The sequence below is a fragment of the Teleopsis dalmanni genome, chromosome X (assembly GCF_002237135.1).
Source record: "Teleopsis dalmanni isolate 2A chromosome X, ASM223713v2, whole genome shotgun sequence".
In the NCBI taxonomy this organism is placed as follows: Eukaryota; Metazoa; Arthropoda; class Insecta; order Diptera; family Diopsidae; genus Teleopsis; species Teleopsis dalmanni.
The window spans coordinates 44,985,935-45,002,364 of record NC_051848.1 but is presented as its reverse complement, the minus strand read 5'-3'; the positions used below and the strand labels follow the sequence as shown (position 1 = coordinate 45,002,364).

Below are 16,430 nucleotides of genomic sequence, written 5' to 3'. Positions count from 1 at the left end.
AGACCACTGATGATGGGTATTTGGCAATACTCGAAACAGCTGTATGGTCAGCCAAAAATTCAATTAATTAAAATAATATAAAAAATAAATTTTTGTTGTTGTATTTCACTACTGTTCGAAAAAACCTCATTATTTTTTAATAAAATGAAATAATTATTAATTAAATATTAATTATTCAGTATTAATAATGGACGTTAATTATTACAGCTACTAATTAATCTCATCTCTTAATCTTAATTTTAAAATTAAAATTAATTAATTAATTATTAATAAAATTAAATACATATTACTTAAATATTAATTATTCAATATTAATTATGGACGTTATGTATTACGTATATTTATTAAACTTATCTATTAATCTTAATTTTATTATTATAATTAATTAATTAACTATTGATTAATTAGTTTATTATTATTTAATTAATTATTAACTAATTAATTAATAATTACTTAATTAATAACTAACTATTGATCAATTAGTTTATTATTATTTAATTAATCATTAACTAATTAATTAATAATTACTTAATTAATAAAAATTAATGTATTAATTAAGTTTCGTCTATTAATTACTAATATTGTGGTTTTTAACTTCATGGATTTTGAAGTTATTTAAATATAGTATATTACATATTATATTATACATTGAAAGTGAGTCATTATGAAATCATGTTTTATTGGCGCCTTCTAAATTTTGGACTCTGTTGCGTCTGTGTTAGCTTTGTCACGCTTTTGTAAAGCATTTAACACCTTCTTCTTCTTCGCTGTTAATAGAAATATGAGCCATTTATGTGAGATAGGAACATTGTTGGCTGTAGTCAAATTCCATGGAGTATTTGATTTCAATATTTAAAAATAAGCAGAAGTTATTTTTAACAGAAATTTCACGCTTCTGTTAAAATGCAAACATTTTGCTAATTTTTCCAATTTTGCAAATTTTGCTGTATTTCAGAAATTCTTTCGCTGCGACTCATCTCAAATCAGCTTTGCGGCTACTCGTTCCGACTATTAGCATCCCAACTACTTTCGGCTGGCAAATGCAATTTTACGACTGCATTTGATTTAGGAGCAGCAGTGCACTTTCAACAGAGCCAACGGAGCCAACGGAGCCAACGCAGGCAATGGAGGCAACGGATTCAATGGATTCAACGGGGATTCAACGCAAATGTTGTGTAACGAAAAGTGCTTGGGCGACACTTTTACGGCGGCTTCTGTAGTGGCAACTTTTATTGCAACGCTGCAAATGTGTCGTCGTCAATTGCGGCTTGTGTTATTCTATTCATTGTTTTATTGTGCGAATTTATTTTATTTGCTCATTACGTTTAAGTCGCGTTATATCGCTTTGTATCGCTTTATGTCGCTCCCCGCCATTGTGTTCTATGATAAATGCAAGTTTGTATCTATCGTCAACTGAATTTTATGCAAAACGATCGGATTAAAATCGCACTTAAACTGCAAACAAGGCACGTGCAATTTTTGAAGCGCATTCTGTAACGCGACTGCACTTTCGTGCATCTGAATATATATTTCCATACATGTGTATATGTATGTGTATGTGTGTGTGTGTGTGTGTGCAGACGGTACGATAATGAACATGGTCCCATAAATGTTTTAATTCTCTTTTTATGTTCAGTGTCTGCGCCTCGGTCCGTCCATATCGACTGATTATAATTTCGTTTGTCGTTAAGTCTACAGATATCGCCGCATGCAACCGTCGGACGTGTATGCAAGCCCACATACTTCAACAAAATATCTTGTCCATTGCCCATATGTATTGTTTTTCATTCGTTTTTTATTTTTTTTGTTTTTTTGTTTTTTTTTTATTTAAACAATTTTATTTTATTGGTTTTTTATTGTATGTGTCAGTGAGCAACAAGCACAAGGCGGCAACATGGCACAGAACTTTTATGGAAAATGCATCGTAAAATGTTAGTTTTGAGCTTATTTTTCGGCACTTTGACCAAATAAAATTTGCTGTCTTCAAGACAGTTACTGGTATTGTTGCCCTCAGTACCACCACCAGAAGTACGGTACATAGCAGTCTGATCTCGTTCTTTGCTTTTATTTCATATCATTTTTTCCACCAATCTTAATACGGATTATGTGTTTGTAGGTGGCTGCAGTTAAGATACTCGCACGTCGGATACTTAAGAAGCAATTACATTTTACACTCTGCACCTAACATGGTTAACCCATTTGGTAGTGACTCATATCGTTCCATTCGAGCTTCTACGAAATTCATTTTACATTATTAATTTTGTATTATTTTTTTGAAAAATTTTTATTATAAAATTTCTGTCACATTTTATTAATGGTCGAAATCCAATTTTTATATATTTTTTTCAGAGCAAAGTAGAAGTGTTTATCTTCAAATGGATAATAATGTTACATTCTAGCATTAAAAAGTTATTCCGGAAGTTTGTTCTTAAAACTATCAGCTATTTTAACTCTACGAAATATTTTAGAATAAACTTAAGAAACTAAAAATCAACCCAAAATAATACTGAAATTTAATAGAATTAGTTATTATTTTTTTTAATAATAAATAGCAACAATAACAACCACAGTACCTTCGTAAACACCTATATTCTGAACAGAAAGCGGTTGATCACGCTAAAAAAGTTATAGTTTATAGTTTATAGGTATAGTTTCGATATCGCGTGCATGACAAATATAGATTGTAGAACTCAATTTAGTATATTTAATTTAGTATTAGTAGATTATTAGTATTAGTAGTAGTAGTAGTAATTTAGTATAGTCCTCTTTTTTAATGAACTACCCATATGCCATCACAATACACCATACGTACATGACGATATAGCTAAAGTTTAAGTTAGGTTGTACCGGCGATCCAAAAGGATACACTCAGGACTATTGGCCCGCTGTGTTATCGTGTAAGAGAAAAAATCATAGGCTTAAAATCACCTTAAACCTTTGGCATAGCTTAAAATACTATTTAAAGAGAGGTCTTGCAGTAAGTATAGTCCACTTTTTTGAGCAACTACCTATACGTAATCACAGTACACCTTACGTACATGACGTTATAGCTAAAGCTTAAGTAAGGTTGTACCGGCCTTTCCAAATGATTACTGAGGACTATTGGCCCACTGCATTATCGTAAAACCACCATTGGCAGAGTTCAAAATACTATTTAAAGAGCGATCCTGTAGTTGACCAAGACTCTTCAACAAGAAGGCCCTCCCTACTCCTCCCTACAACTGCGACAGAAATAATTGAAAGAAAGATTCAATCTTCTATCTCGAGTTCCTGATCTACAATGGTCTGTGAGTAAACCTTTCACAAGACTGATATCTTTATGAGATATCAATGAGAGTATTAAATTTTTTTTTAATGAAACGTGGTCAACTTCCATACAGATGTTTACATATTGTTCAGTCTTACCATATTTTATAAAAAATTCAACACAGAAATAACTCAATAACAGTTTATATAATGTGATCGTTATGCCCAAATTGTTTAGCTGCTCTGAGTGATTTCCTGAAGCACCCCATCGGGCAAGCTTTGGAATTGCTGAAAATTTCTCTACTTGACAGTCTAATAATTAGTATATATTCCTATTGAGTATATAATCCAAAGCAAGTATATAGAGAAGAAGCTATATTATGGCGATCACGTACGCCGTAAAAACACTACAATAATCAGGAAAACTAGAGTAAAACATTTTTTTAGACTAAAACATACCGAGGTCAATCATCTCGTTATGAAAATTTTAAATAAAAGGTATAAAACTGATTCTAAAATAGTTTTAAAATGCTATGCTATATCTAAGTTGGGGCTTAGTCTATATCTTACTTAGCTTTAATGTTGGGAATCAAGCATTTTACATAGAAAATCTGCACGCAGTGGTTTTAATGGTAATGAAGTAACAAACCAAGTGGCTAAGCAAACTGCCTTAAGGTAACCAGTATTTGTCCTATCCAATATCCAATGATGGGTGTCAACAAAATTCACTTTAAAGACCTGGTGTAAAGCCAGATGACCAATCGGGGGAGAATACTGCTTAGCCAAACTATGCTTTCCAAAATATCACCAGAAAAAAAGATGAAGTGTACTAAATCTGTACAAATCAGATCTAAATACAGCAATTGGAGTGATAACTGTTGGTTAAAACAACCAGAAGAAGAATTTTTCTTTAAACTAGTAAGGTTATTGGAATAGAATTTTTTTATTCAATATTTTTTGTATGTGATTTGTTAACAATCAGATAAATTATTAAATAAGTTTATACATTTTGCTAGAATTTGTTAAAATCATTTATGTTTGAAATGAAACTGAAATGCCAGAAGTGGGAGGAACATCTATAATTTTTTGTTAAAGTAATAGAAATGATTTAATTTCATGTGTAGAAATTTTAAATGTGACACACATTGCAATTACTTTTGAAAACTAAAAGTTTTACTTATGAATACAAAATGTTTCTAATCAAATATGGACAGATTTCAAATATAATAACTATCTGAATACATCATTTGCATGAGAATGCTGGCTTTATTTTATTTGCATTCCAAAATGCTACAGTAAATATATACAATAAATGTTTATATGGCAACATATGCTGAGTTCTTGCAATGAAGACATTCATTTGCCCTATGCCATTTGCCAGATGGAAGGGGTTATTTATTGTCTTCAACAATGAAACCGCCCGCTGTGCGATCCGTTCCTGGGCATCATCACGTCTTCGTTAGAAAGTTCACACATAAACTCCTGTGCATATTATTAAATAATTTTGATTTTTGCGGCTGAATTCAAACCTACGAGAAAATATTTATACGAAAGAAATATACTAAACAAATAAATAAATAAATGAAGATATACATATATATATATATATAAATATACATATGAATAAATAGCAAAATAAGACAATTGACTTTTGCTGGAAATGAATTAATAAGCATCCCAAGGCATTTTACTTGATATGGAAAAACATCAAAAAAAAACATTTGTGCAACTGCCAAAATTGTTTACATGAACATTATTTTTACTACTACATTTTTTTTAAATTAATTTTATTTTTAATTTTTAATTTTTATTGTATTTATTTTGCTAACAATTATACAAACAAGAACCGCGAACATGAAAGAATTATTTGTTTTTCATTATAAGCGAAAACCGCAGCAACGGTAACACATAATAAATTTATTATAACGAATGAAGTAACCGCATTCGACTGTGCCTTCCTTCATCTTTATTTCCGTTTTTCTTTATTATTATTATTTTTTTTTTTTGCTGTTTTTCTAGGGTCGAGATGATAATTGTAGCTAAGGAAAAGCTATGCCATGGATGCATAGCCATTCAAAACCAGCCAAAACCATCTAAAACCAAAATGGTGCCCTAAATCGCACCAAAACGATACAAAATCGTAAAAAGAAATTATATGAAAAAAAAAAAAACAAAAAAAAAAACGAAAAGAACAAAATACAAAAAAAGTGTATAAAGGGAAAAGGGAAAAGGAAGGACAAATACGTTCATACAGAAGCGTCAGAAATTGTGTTGTGTAAATGAAAAATGAAAATAGAATTTAAATCAAAATGAACGTAAATAAAGCAAACCTGAACATATAAAAAATGGCTGATGGAAAGGGATGATGATGGCGGTGGAGAGGCGGATTGAAGAGATTGTGGGCTTGCTTTCGGGAAGAACACATTCTTAACATGGCTTACCGAGCTCAGCAGAGACTTTACTAGGTTAGAACGGCTTAGTTTAATTTAACCAAAAGTCAAGAGAACAAAATGTTACAAAAAAAAAGAAAAAAAAAAAAGATTGCAAAAAAAAAAAAAATTTGCAAAAAAAAAAATTGCAAAAAAAAAAATAAACTGAATAAAAAAAAATAAAAATAAGAGTACATAAAACATGAAACAGAAGCAACAATTTACCATTTCTGGAGAGAAGAATTATGATGAAGCACATGTGAGCAACCCATACACATTTGGAAAAGTTTCCAAACGTGTGGAAAGAAGTCAAGGGAAATGGCAAACGTACAACGACAATGAAGTTTATTTACAGAATAATTGCATTATATGAGCTTTTTGCCAAGTTGTCAACATGCTGCTCTGCAACTTGTTGTAATCCTAACATTACTTTTGACAATTTAAGTAATTACTTTTACCTCAAATTCAGTATTTGTATAAATTAGAATGGAAATATTAAAACAGTGAAAATGAGCACTTTTTCCGTCTAGAACGATTAAGGACTAAATGAAGGTGCATAATAATAATTAGATTTGGGAAAATGCACCGGCAATACTTTTACAAGTTGCTTTTCAAAAATTCGGCAACATCAGCTGCGGTAGGGAAAATATAATTTGAATTTGGAATCAAAATTCATTAGAAGAAACTAAAACTTTCTAAAGTAATTTTGAAGAAAAATTTTCTCATCACACCTCTTGCAACATATTTTATTCAATAAATTTATATCTGACATAACATAGTAATACCCCTAAAAGAGTAGATTTTCTCTTAAAATTAGTGTCAAGTCTTAGATGAAAATAGATCTACATATTTCTACAATATATATTAAAAATTATGTAGTTGCTCAAAGGAAAAGATTTCACGACGAGTGTAATATATATATATATATATACCACGCACCTTTGGAATGCTAAATAACTTAGGAAGATCTAATTTAAAACCATTTTACTTAAATTTGCTAAGCAATATTGCTTTGAGGATAATTGACACTATTAGACCCATTTCTAGAAATCAAAGCAAATGAACTTGTAAGTATAAGTAAAAAAAAAATTTGTGACTTATCATGAATTTTTGTCAAAAAAATAAAAAAAACGAAGAAAACCATACCTGAGAAAAGATTAAAAACAAATAACTACCTAAATGTAAACTTACAAATAAAAATATTCCTCAAAAGAGTTTGGAATATCCGAATCTCCAGTTATTTTAATTGTTAATAAATATAAAATAACTGACTTAACTAGATCCAAATAGATTAAACTTTTGTACACTGATGACTCATAATTAACTTAATGTTTTAACCTTTCCTTTCTCTATAAGAGTTAGCACAAAAAGTTATCTATTTTAAGGTACCGACCGTACGGCAGTACCGTTTAAGTACTATTTACTTTTACATTTAGAAATTTTTAAAGATTTTGAAAGATATGGATTACTGCACTGGGCCTATCTTTTATCACATTATCCCTACAATATTCAAATAATAAAAATGAGTCATCCATATTTATTATTTGGGCATCTAATCTGCTCAGGTTTTAGGTATTATATAGACAGACAGGTTCAATTCTGGTGTTGATGTGGTTTAGTATTCTTTCCTTGGTGCACATGGAAACAAACAAAATTGTGGCATTTTGGAAATTGAAAATCCAAAAATAATTGTCAAAAAGCGTTTAAGATCACTATGTGCTTCAGAATTTATTTCAAAATGTGTTATCCCTGCAATTTTTTTTAAAAAATCGATGATTCACAATCATATGTTTACGAATTATTTTTTTGGTCTGTTCTACAGGTGTGATATGATAGCACTTTTTTAAAAATTATTTAGATTTACAGTCTCATAATCACTATTTTTTTGTGCTTTAAATCGTAAATATTGATGTGGTTTCAAAAAACGCCGGGACAAACCATATGAATTGACCATTAAGATCTATGTTTTGTCATCAATGGAATTTTTTGTGGGACTACACTTTACTATAACTCCGTTTATCTCAGTCTATATCTTATCGACGCTTTTAAGTGCCAATAGATGTCGTCTCCACAAACACCAATTTTTTTAAATTTCAATTTGCTTCGGTGTAGTATATAAAAGATAAATAAAAGTATTAGTTTTTTTGCTTTTTAATTAATATAAATAAAGTGCCATCAAAGTGAACCAATATATATAAGTGTCTATACAAGTAAATTGCGGATTGTAGGGTACAGTTTTAAGACCACGAAATTGCGTTAAGTTGTTTATACGAAGTTTCATTTGCATAACCAAAATGTGGAGGAACCAAAGAAAGTGCTCAATAAAAAATCTTGTAAGAAACTATTTGAGTTAAATAAAAAGTTTTAATTGCTTAATTTGAAAGGAAACAAAAAATACAGTAAAAAAATTAGGAGTTTCTAAAAAACAGAGTACGGCGAGTAAGAAGTTTAAAATCCAAATAAGGAAAGTGGTACACAATTTAACGAACCAATAAAAATCTTTTGTTTGGGTTCATTACTTTTTAACATCTTTTAAAATGTTTTTATAAAAATAGCACAAAGTTCTTCCTTTCCGTATGTAATCTTGCCTCCATTTAGAACGCTTTCGACATGATGAAATCTATTAACTCACAACAATATGAAGATAAAAAGTACGCCATCCACACAATCTCTTGCCAGACAAAAGCGATTTTTTGACTGTGTAATGCCAAGTTACTTAAATAGAGCATAAAAAAATAAAAGCCAAATAAAATGAAATAAAATAGAATAAAATAAAATAAAATAAAATACAAACTTAAAAATTAAGTAGCAATTTCAGTGGAAGAGCTCAAATAAAAAATATTATGCAAAAGGCAAGCGAACACTTCTACGTACACGCAAGTATATAAGAGTATGTCCTCGAATATGTGCAGAGTGTGTCAGGCTTTTCTTCTGCACTAAATTGCACAGGACACAATTACAAACTGGAAAGTAAGATGCATCCTTTGGAGTGAAAAACCAAAACAGTGCACAATGTCGGTCTGGCATTTTTGTTCAGAAGTCTAACATTTGCAGATACTGAGACCCTTTTCCAAAAGAGTTGCACCATTGCAGGATGCTTGCAGCAGGCAGTATTGGTCTCTAGTAGTTTTATTGTTATTATTTTTATGTTTATTATGGGAATTATTTGTGGTTCTTATTTTTGGTTTATTTTTTCAAGAAATTGACAAACAAATTTAAACAGTTTAGGATTTTTTTTGTTTTCGTTTCGATAAAACTTTTAAGTTAACAGTTCACACATCAAAACTTTTCCAACAAATTTATTGAAGACGAGCTCAGTGGAACAAATACTCATTATTTTTGAATGGTTCAAGACTAGTTAAAACTCGATTTTATATTGAAGTGAATTTTATTTTGACTATTCTACTTTTTTGGCAATAATATATTTTATTTCCACCTGTAACTTAACCAGATTCATATGATTGGAAAGTTAAGGTTTTTATAATAATCCAATGTTCTGATGAATGGCTTCAGCATTGGAGAAGAGATTTTCTGCTCTTTCAACATTTATTTAACAAAATGTGGCATGATCAGAGATATCGCTTTGCAAAGAAGGCAATGAAGACTACTTATAGATAGCCTATGCCCAGTATAAGAGGCAGCTCGAAATCAACTGTTTTGACATGGAGCAAAGCTTTAATAATAATGATATGAAAAAATAAAGAAAGAAGGAAATAAATAAAGAAAGAAATAAAATATTATTATTAATAAAAACACAACTATGTTATGAATATCATATCATTCGTGTTTGTACTGCTCATTGCTCAACTATTATTTTGTAATATATGAAAATATGGAATACAATCTTGTATGGAATACGATTACATGCGAAAAACAATCTCGATCAAAAAGTTTCAAAAATAATCAACACGATATCGTTTCGATCAGGTAACGGTTGCACTCAGAAGTTCTCTCATCAGTTTTTCTTCCGAATTTAAACACCATAGTTTGACATTTGTAAAAGCTACGGAGTCGAGAGTATATCTGCTCCTATACACGTTTTTTTTTTTTTACTATCTTAAAAACTAAATTGATAAGGCACCTACCATCACAATTCATGAGTTCTTGACAGAGAACAGTTTGAATAACATCAACCAGTCACTAAATTTGCCAGACTTAGCTGCCTGCGTTTTCTTCCTTTTTGCATGATTCAACAAATCACTCCAGAAAATACATTTTAGCAATCGAAAAGATATTATAATCAAATCAAAGACGATTCTGCTGGCTATAAGAATATTCGATTATCTAGCAGAACAGAGATGAAAATATTTGTAGATCATCATGTTATCATCTGTCTGAGGGCACAGAATGCCTACTCCATTTGTAACATATGAAACCTCTAGTGACTTTCTCTTTGATTGTTTAAAAATGATATAGTCCATTAAGAGAATAGTAGGCCCAGAAATCATATCCCCTTTCATTGTTACGATTTTTTAGTAGTACATATTCTGCCTTTCATTCGAATGGTGGAAAGTGCTCTGCGCAGTTAAAGTCTATTAGTCAATTAGAAGCACAAAAAATCAGTCACAGTCGTGGTGCTTTGCTCTACTAGAAGTCAGTACCATCTACTTTTTTTATTTTATTCAATTCTACTTATATTAAATTATTTTTAAAAAGTTTGCTGTGGGTTTTTTTATACATGTCTTAAAGTATTCCCCTATAATCTCTACAATAATCTCTATTAATTTCTTTATTAATCTCTTGTAATCTTTCTCTTTAGTCCTCTAAAGCAAAAATTTAGTTTACAAGTATTCCAGATATATATATTATGGTGACATATCAATATATATTTCTAAGTATGTTATTTTATTTAATTTTATTTTATTTTTTTACTTAATTTTACTTAATTTTATTGAATTTTATTTAATTCTATTTATTTTTTATTTTATTTTATTTTATTTTATTTTAATTATATATTATTTTATTGTATTTTATTTCATTTTATTTTATTTTATTCTAATTTATTTTGTAGTATATTATTATATTTTATTTTATTTTACTTTATTGTATTTTAATTTACTTTATTGTATTTTATTTTATTTTACTTTACTGTATTTTATTTTGTTTCATTTTATTTTATTGAATTTTATTTTATTTTATTTATATTTTATATAATTTATATTTTATTATATTTATATTTATATATTATTTATTTTTATTTATATTTATATTTTGTTGTATTTTATTGTATTTTATTTTATTTTATTTTATTTTATTTTATTTTATTTTGTTTTATTTTATTTCATTTCATTTTTATTTTCTTTTATTGTATTTTATTTTATTTCATTTTATTGTATTTTATTTTATTTTATTTTATTGTATTTTATTTTATTTATATTTTATATTATTTACATTTTATATTTTTTATATTTTATTTATATTTTATATTATTTATATTTTATTATTTTATTTATATTTTATTGTATTTTATTTTATTCTATTTTATTCTATTTCATTTTATTTTATTTTATTTTATTTTATTTTATTTTATTTTATTTTAGTTTACTTTATCGAATTTTATTTTATTTTATTTTATTTTATTTTATTTTATTTTATTTTATTTTATTTTATTTTATTTTATTTTATTTTTTATTTTATTAATTTATTTTATTTTATTTTATTTTATTTTATTTTATTTTATTTTATTTTATTTTATTTTATTTTATTTTATTTTATTTTATTATCTTAAGTTTATTTTAATTTTAATAAGGTTTTTTTTATATTATTTAATTTAATCTAGTTTTATTTTATTTTATTCAGTTTTATTTCAATTTCAATAAGATTTTATTTATTTTATATTATTTTATTTTACTTTATTTAATTTTATTTTAATTTAAATAAGATTTTACTTATTTTATTTGAAAAAAAAATTTTTTAATTCCTAATCGCAGCAGAGGGGAATGGGAACTCTTATGCAACAAATGGCATAACTTATCTGTAGTTTATTGTACTAGACTTTATATAATTTTTTCATTATATTTTATTGTAAATATTCCAAAATAATCCTACGAAATAATCATCTATCCGAATTGATATCATCCTTCTCTTACAAGATAATATTCTAAAACTTTCTACATTTTAAGCTTTAGCTTAGCAAATAGTCAGTTTTCTAATACTTTCTAGTAACTTATCTCTATTACTTTCTTTTCTGTGTGAGAACTAAGCTTGACATATTACCGTATAAGTTTATAGATAATTTCTTGAAAAAAGAAAAAAAACAGAAAACAGAAAACAGAGAATTCTGATTTTTATTAGAATCATCCCAGTTTCTGTATCAATTTCAGTTTCAGTTGCGAGTAACGCTGAATGTACTTAACTATTTTGTGAATACTTACTCACCTGCTAAATCTGAATCTGAATCTGAATCTTAGTCTAAGTCTTTTTGTGTGCTTAAGTTAGAGTGATTCGACATGAAAGAATTTTTAAGTTCTTCTAAGGACAATTGTAACAAAGCGTGGAATCTGGGATTGACGTTGCATGAAATAATATGGACAATACATTTTCCGGCACTATTGTTGCTTTTATGGCAGGAGCTGCTGCTGAGTCAGGAAAGAGGATGTTAAGGTAAAACTAACTAAATGCGTACGACATATGACATTTTTGATTATTTATTTATATAAAGAAAAATGTTTTGTTTGTCGTAGCATTTCTTTTGGTCGAGAGTTGGAAAGAAACTTTGTTCTACTTGCAGTTTTAGTTCCTATTGAAGCGGAAGAAATTTCTGCTTTCTGCTTCTCTTCTGCAAAATTAATTCACAATATGCATTTCGAAAAAAGCAGCAGAAGAAGAAGAAGAAGAAGACTTTTCAACAGTTATAGTTATAGCAGCTGCAACAACAACAACAACACACTGAAACAATTTAACAAAAATAAATATTTGCTTTAATTAAAAATTATTTTGTTTTGTATTGTTTTATTTTAATACTTTTTTTTCAGTTAGTTTACAGTTTTAGTTTACTGCTTTTAATAATTTTTTGTTTTTTTTTTGTTTTTTAATTTTGTTTTTTGTTGTGTATTTTCAATGTTTTTGTTTTACTTAATGCATTTGCAAATTGCAGTTTATTTTCATTATCGCCCCCATAGGGCATGCTATGGCAGTACATTGCCAGAACGAGTATTTGTTACCCGGACCCGGACCCGGTATACGTACTCGTCGCAAGTAAATTGTATATTTTTTTTGTTGTATTTGTTTCATTAAAAAACTGCGGAGCGGAACACTGCCATACACCATTACGTTTCATAGCAAATAAGTAGCAGTTGTATTACCTTATCTGCAAAGATTAAAATCAACACCTAAAGCTGTGCGCACATTAACACCGGCAACTGGAAACTGGCAACTGGCAACTAGCAACTGGCAACTAGCAACTGGCAACTAGCAACTAGCAACTGGCAGGAATGCAACTTGCTATTCGCATACATTTAAGCTCAGGTTGATGTTCTTTCTTGTTCGTGTTCCTGTACACGTTCCTGAGTCCTCAGGAGCCAAGTGAAAAAGCAATAAAATAAAAGAAAGCATAATAATAGTAAAGAGTAAGAAAAACATAATAAAATGAAAATAAAAAATTATGTACAAGTCCGAGTATGCTCATTGTAATATTATCAACCATAAAAAGGGATAATTGAAAGACGTAGCCAAAAGAGTAAGAAAATACAATTCAATATTAAGGATAATAAGTACGCGATAAAACTGTTAACATTTCGTTTGCACATTGCAGCCAATGCTCAGGATATGTTAAACTATTATCCTCCTCATAAGGTAAGTTAAGTTTATAATTTAGGATTTATTGGACATAATAAAATAACAATTACAAATGTAGTAATCTCATTTTCTTTTATGTTTAAACTTATAATAAGTATATTAAAAGTATATCCTTACTTTTGATTCTAACACTTTAATGTATGTGCATAACGAAGACGATCATATAAAATTATGTTCAAGGAAGTAATCTTATCTGTGAAGTTGATAATATTCATATACGCTATATTCCTTCAAAGTATTTCTATAAATCGTTTTGATTCTTACACTCTGATGTACCTATGTGTATAATGAGAGACTATCGTATAAATTAATCTTCAAGAAAGTAAACTTATTTGTATAATAATGTAATGTATGATGTACTATTATATATAATATAATATAATATTCTTAAAATTCTAATTCTTATATACCTACACAATTCTCCTATAAAAAGTTTTCATTTTGACCCTGATAATGTGTAAATCGAAGAGAATCAAATAAATTCAAGTTAGCAAGTTTATCTGAGAAATCTATAATATTCACAGACATTTGATTCGCACACAATATTCTTGTAAAATGATTTGATTCTTACATTTTGATATATGCATATATTTAGAAGTGGATCAGATAAAGAAATCATCGAGAAAAGAAGCTTAACCACGAAATCTATAGTATAGTAAGAAGCTTTGCAAATTTCTTACAAATACTATTGAGTCCTACAGTTCGATATATGTATATATCAAAGAGAATCGAATAAAGGCATCTTTCCACAAGTAAGCTTATTTCCAAAATCTGAAATATTCCTTTAAAGAAAATTCATCTGCATTATTCCTATCTATTATGATTTTAACGCTTTTATATATGTACATATATCAAAGAGAATTACATAAAATTGTCTTCAGGAAAGTAAACTTATTTGTACAATGTATAATATTCCTAAGCAATATATATATATCGCAAACAATCAGTTAAATTCAAGTGTGTAAACTTATCTGTGAAACCTATAACATTCATATACATCATATTTCTTTACAAACCTGTTTTAAAAAGTTTTGAATGTTACACTTGGACATATGTGTATATCGAAGAGTATTAAGGTATAAAGCTTTCTTCCAATCCATAAACTTATCTGCAAAACCTATAATATTGTTATAAATAATATTTCGTCACATAAAATCTTTGGAGTCTTGTAATTTACTATATGTTTTTGTTATATAGTAGAAAGAATCCAATAAATCAGCATGCTTGAAAAATCTTTAATATTCCTATAAATAACCATCTCTTGCAATATGAGTATAAAAACTTTAAACTTTTACAATTTAGGATATTTATATATCAAAGAATATCAATTAAAGGTATGTTTCCGTTCATAAACTTATCACCAAAATGTTTAATATTCCTCTAAATAGTATGTATATTCCCTTATGTAAAATATTTCCTTAAAACATTTTGATATTGACATTTTAAGTAGACTTAGCTAAAATTAAACCTATATCAGTGGTTAGAGTACTGACAAAGTAGTCTAAAATTTTGATTGAGTCGATTAAATAGAATATAGTCTGAAATTTGTGTGCTTCAGACTATAGTTAAAGTGATAAATTTAATAATATTTGAATATAAATAATTTAATTGTGAACTTCGTTGATTAGAAATAATTTTTTTTCTAGGAATCTATATTTATTTCAGTTTTCAGGAATATATATGTAATATTGGATCTATTGAAAGTGAATACTTTTTTTTTATTTTTCGATGGCAGTTAATACGAAAGACCCCCTATAACAAAGTAGATGCTTTCCGTGTTAGATATATATAAATCATTGGTAAGCAACTAATTTAAGTTAAACACATATACATGTATGTATATGTAATAGGCCTAGCTAATTAATTTGTTTATTATATATAAAATTACTTTTTCTCTAATAATCAGACTTAGTACCTTACGTTCAAAAATAAATTTTTTTTCCCAAGAAATGTAAATGTATTACCGATCCTCTTTTTGTTGCATTATATTAACAAAATTATAATCATGTTATCGTATTATATATATTAAACTGTCCTATATGTACTCGTTATGGGGTGGCATACTGTAAGCAACAAATTCACTATTCTTAGCGATAATCATTATTCTTTATAATCCACAAACTTGAAATCAAAATTTAAACCCATTTTGCCTAAAACAAGTTCAATTTGTTTATCCACATATTACCAGAATATTATCGAAATATGAGAGTAAAATGAAATCCAATACATTCGTAATAGTTTCAGGAACTACTGAAAATTAAAAGCTAAATATGTGATATATATTTCAAAGGTTAATTTTACCAATTGAATATCTAAAACTTTAAATTTTAACAATTAAAAACCTTGTAAATATTTTTATTAAATTTAAAATTTTTTCTAAAATTATATCCTTATCATTATTAGTACTTACCTTGAAGGAAGAGAATTGAGATTAAAAATGCTCCAAAGTATTGCAACATTTTGGCTAATGTGTGTAGTCGTAAACTGAAAGCGAATGACTTCTAATATTTTTCGTCTACTAATGTTTAGGTAGGCGCAACACGCTGAGCAGATGAATTGACTTCAGACAGCTAACAGGCTGAAAAGTAAAAAAATAATTTTGTTAATCTCGTTGAGTAATAAAAAACACCTTTAACAAAATGTATACACATAGTTTCATATAATATATGCTAAGCTGTAGACCAACTACTTAAAATTGATTGTAAACGCTGTCAATTATTAGTCTCACCCCAAAGCCGATTGAGCCATTGACTGGCGTCACACCTGCCTCACACAATCGCACAATTATTTAATGAGAAAATAAAACCGTTTTTCCCTAAACCGATATGTACATATCTTTGGCGTTCGATAATTTCCCCATCAAAGCGAAACTCTTTTAAATTACAATTTTGGTCACAGTTAACTGGTGAAATCACATTGGGCACGATGTCTCATACTATTAGTATAACCATAGGCGGT

At 28.0% G+C, this 16,430-nt stretch overlaps 1 protein-coding gene across 2 annotated transcripts in view; it reads right to left on the bottom strand.

Moving 5' to 3' along the window:
• The window catches only part of LOC119661829, a 205,993-nt gene that overhangs the window by 149,496 nt on the left and 40,067 nt on the right, over window positions 1-16,430 (bottom strand). For both annotated transcript variants that reach the window (XM_038071330.1, XM_038071331.1), the window contains exon 2: window positions 15,883-16,050. In XM_038071330.1, coding sequence (XP_037927258.1) covers window positions 15,883-15,931 — 49 coding nt within the window. In that variant the 5' untranslated portion in view covers window positions 15,932-16,050. The remainder of the gene's footprint in view (window positions 1-15,882; window positions 16,051-16,430) is intronic.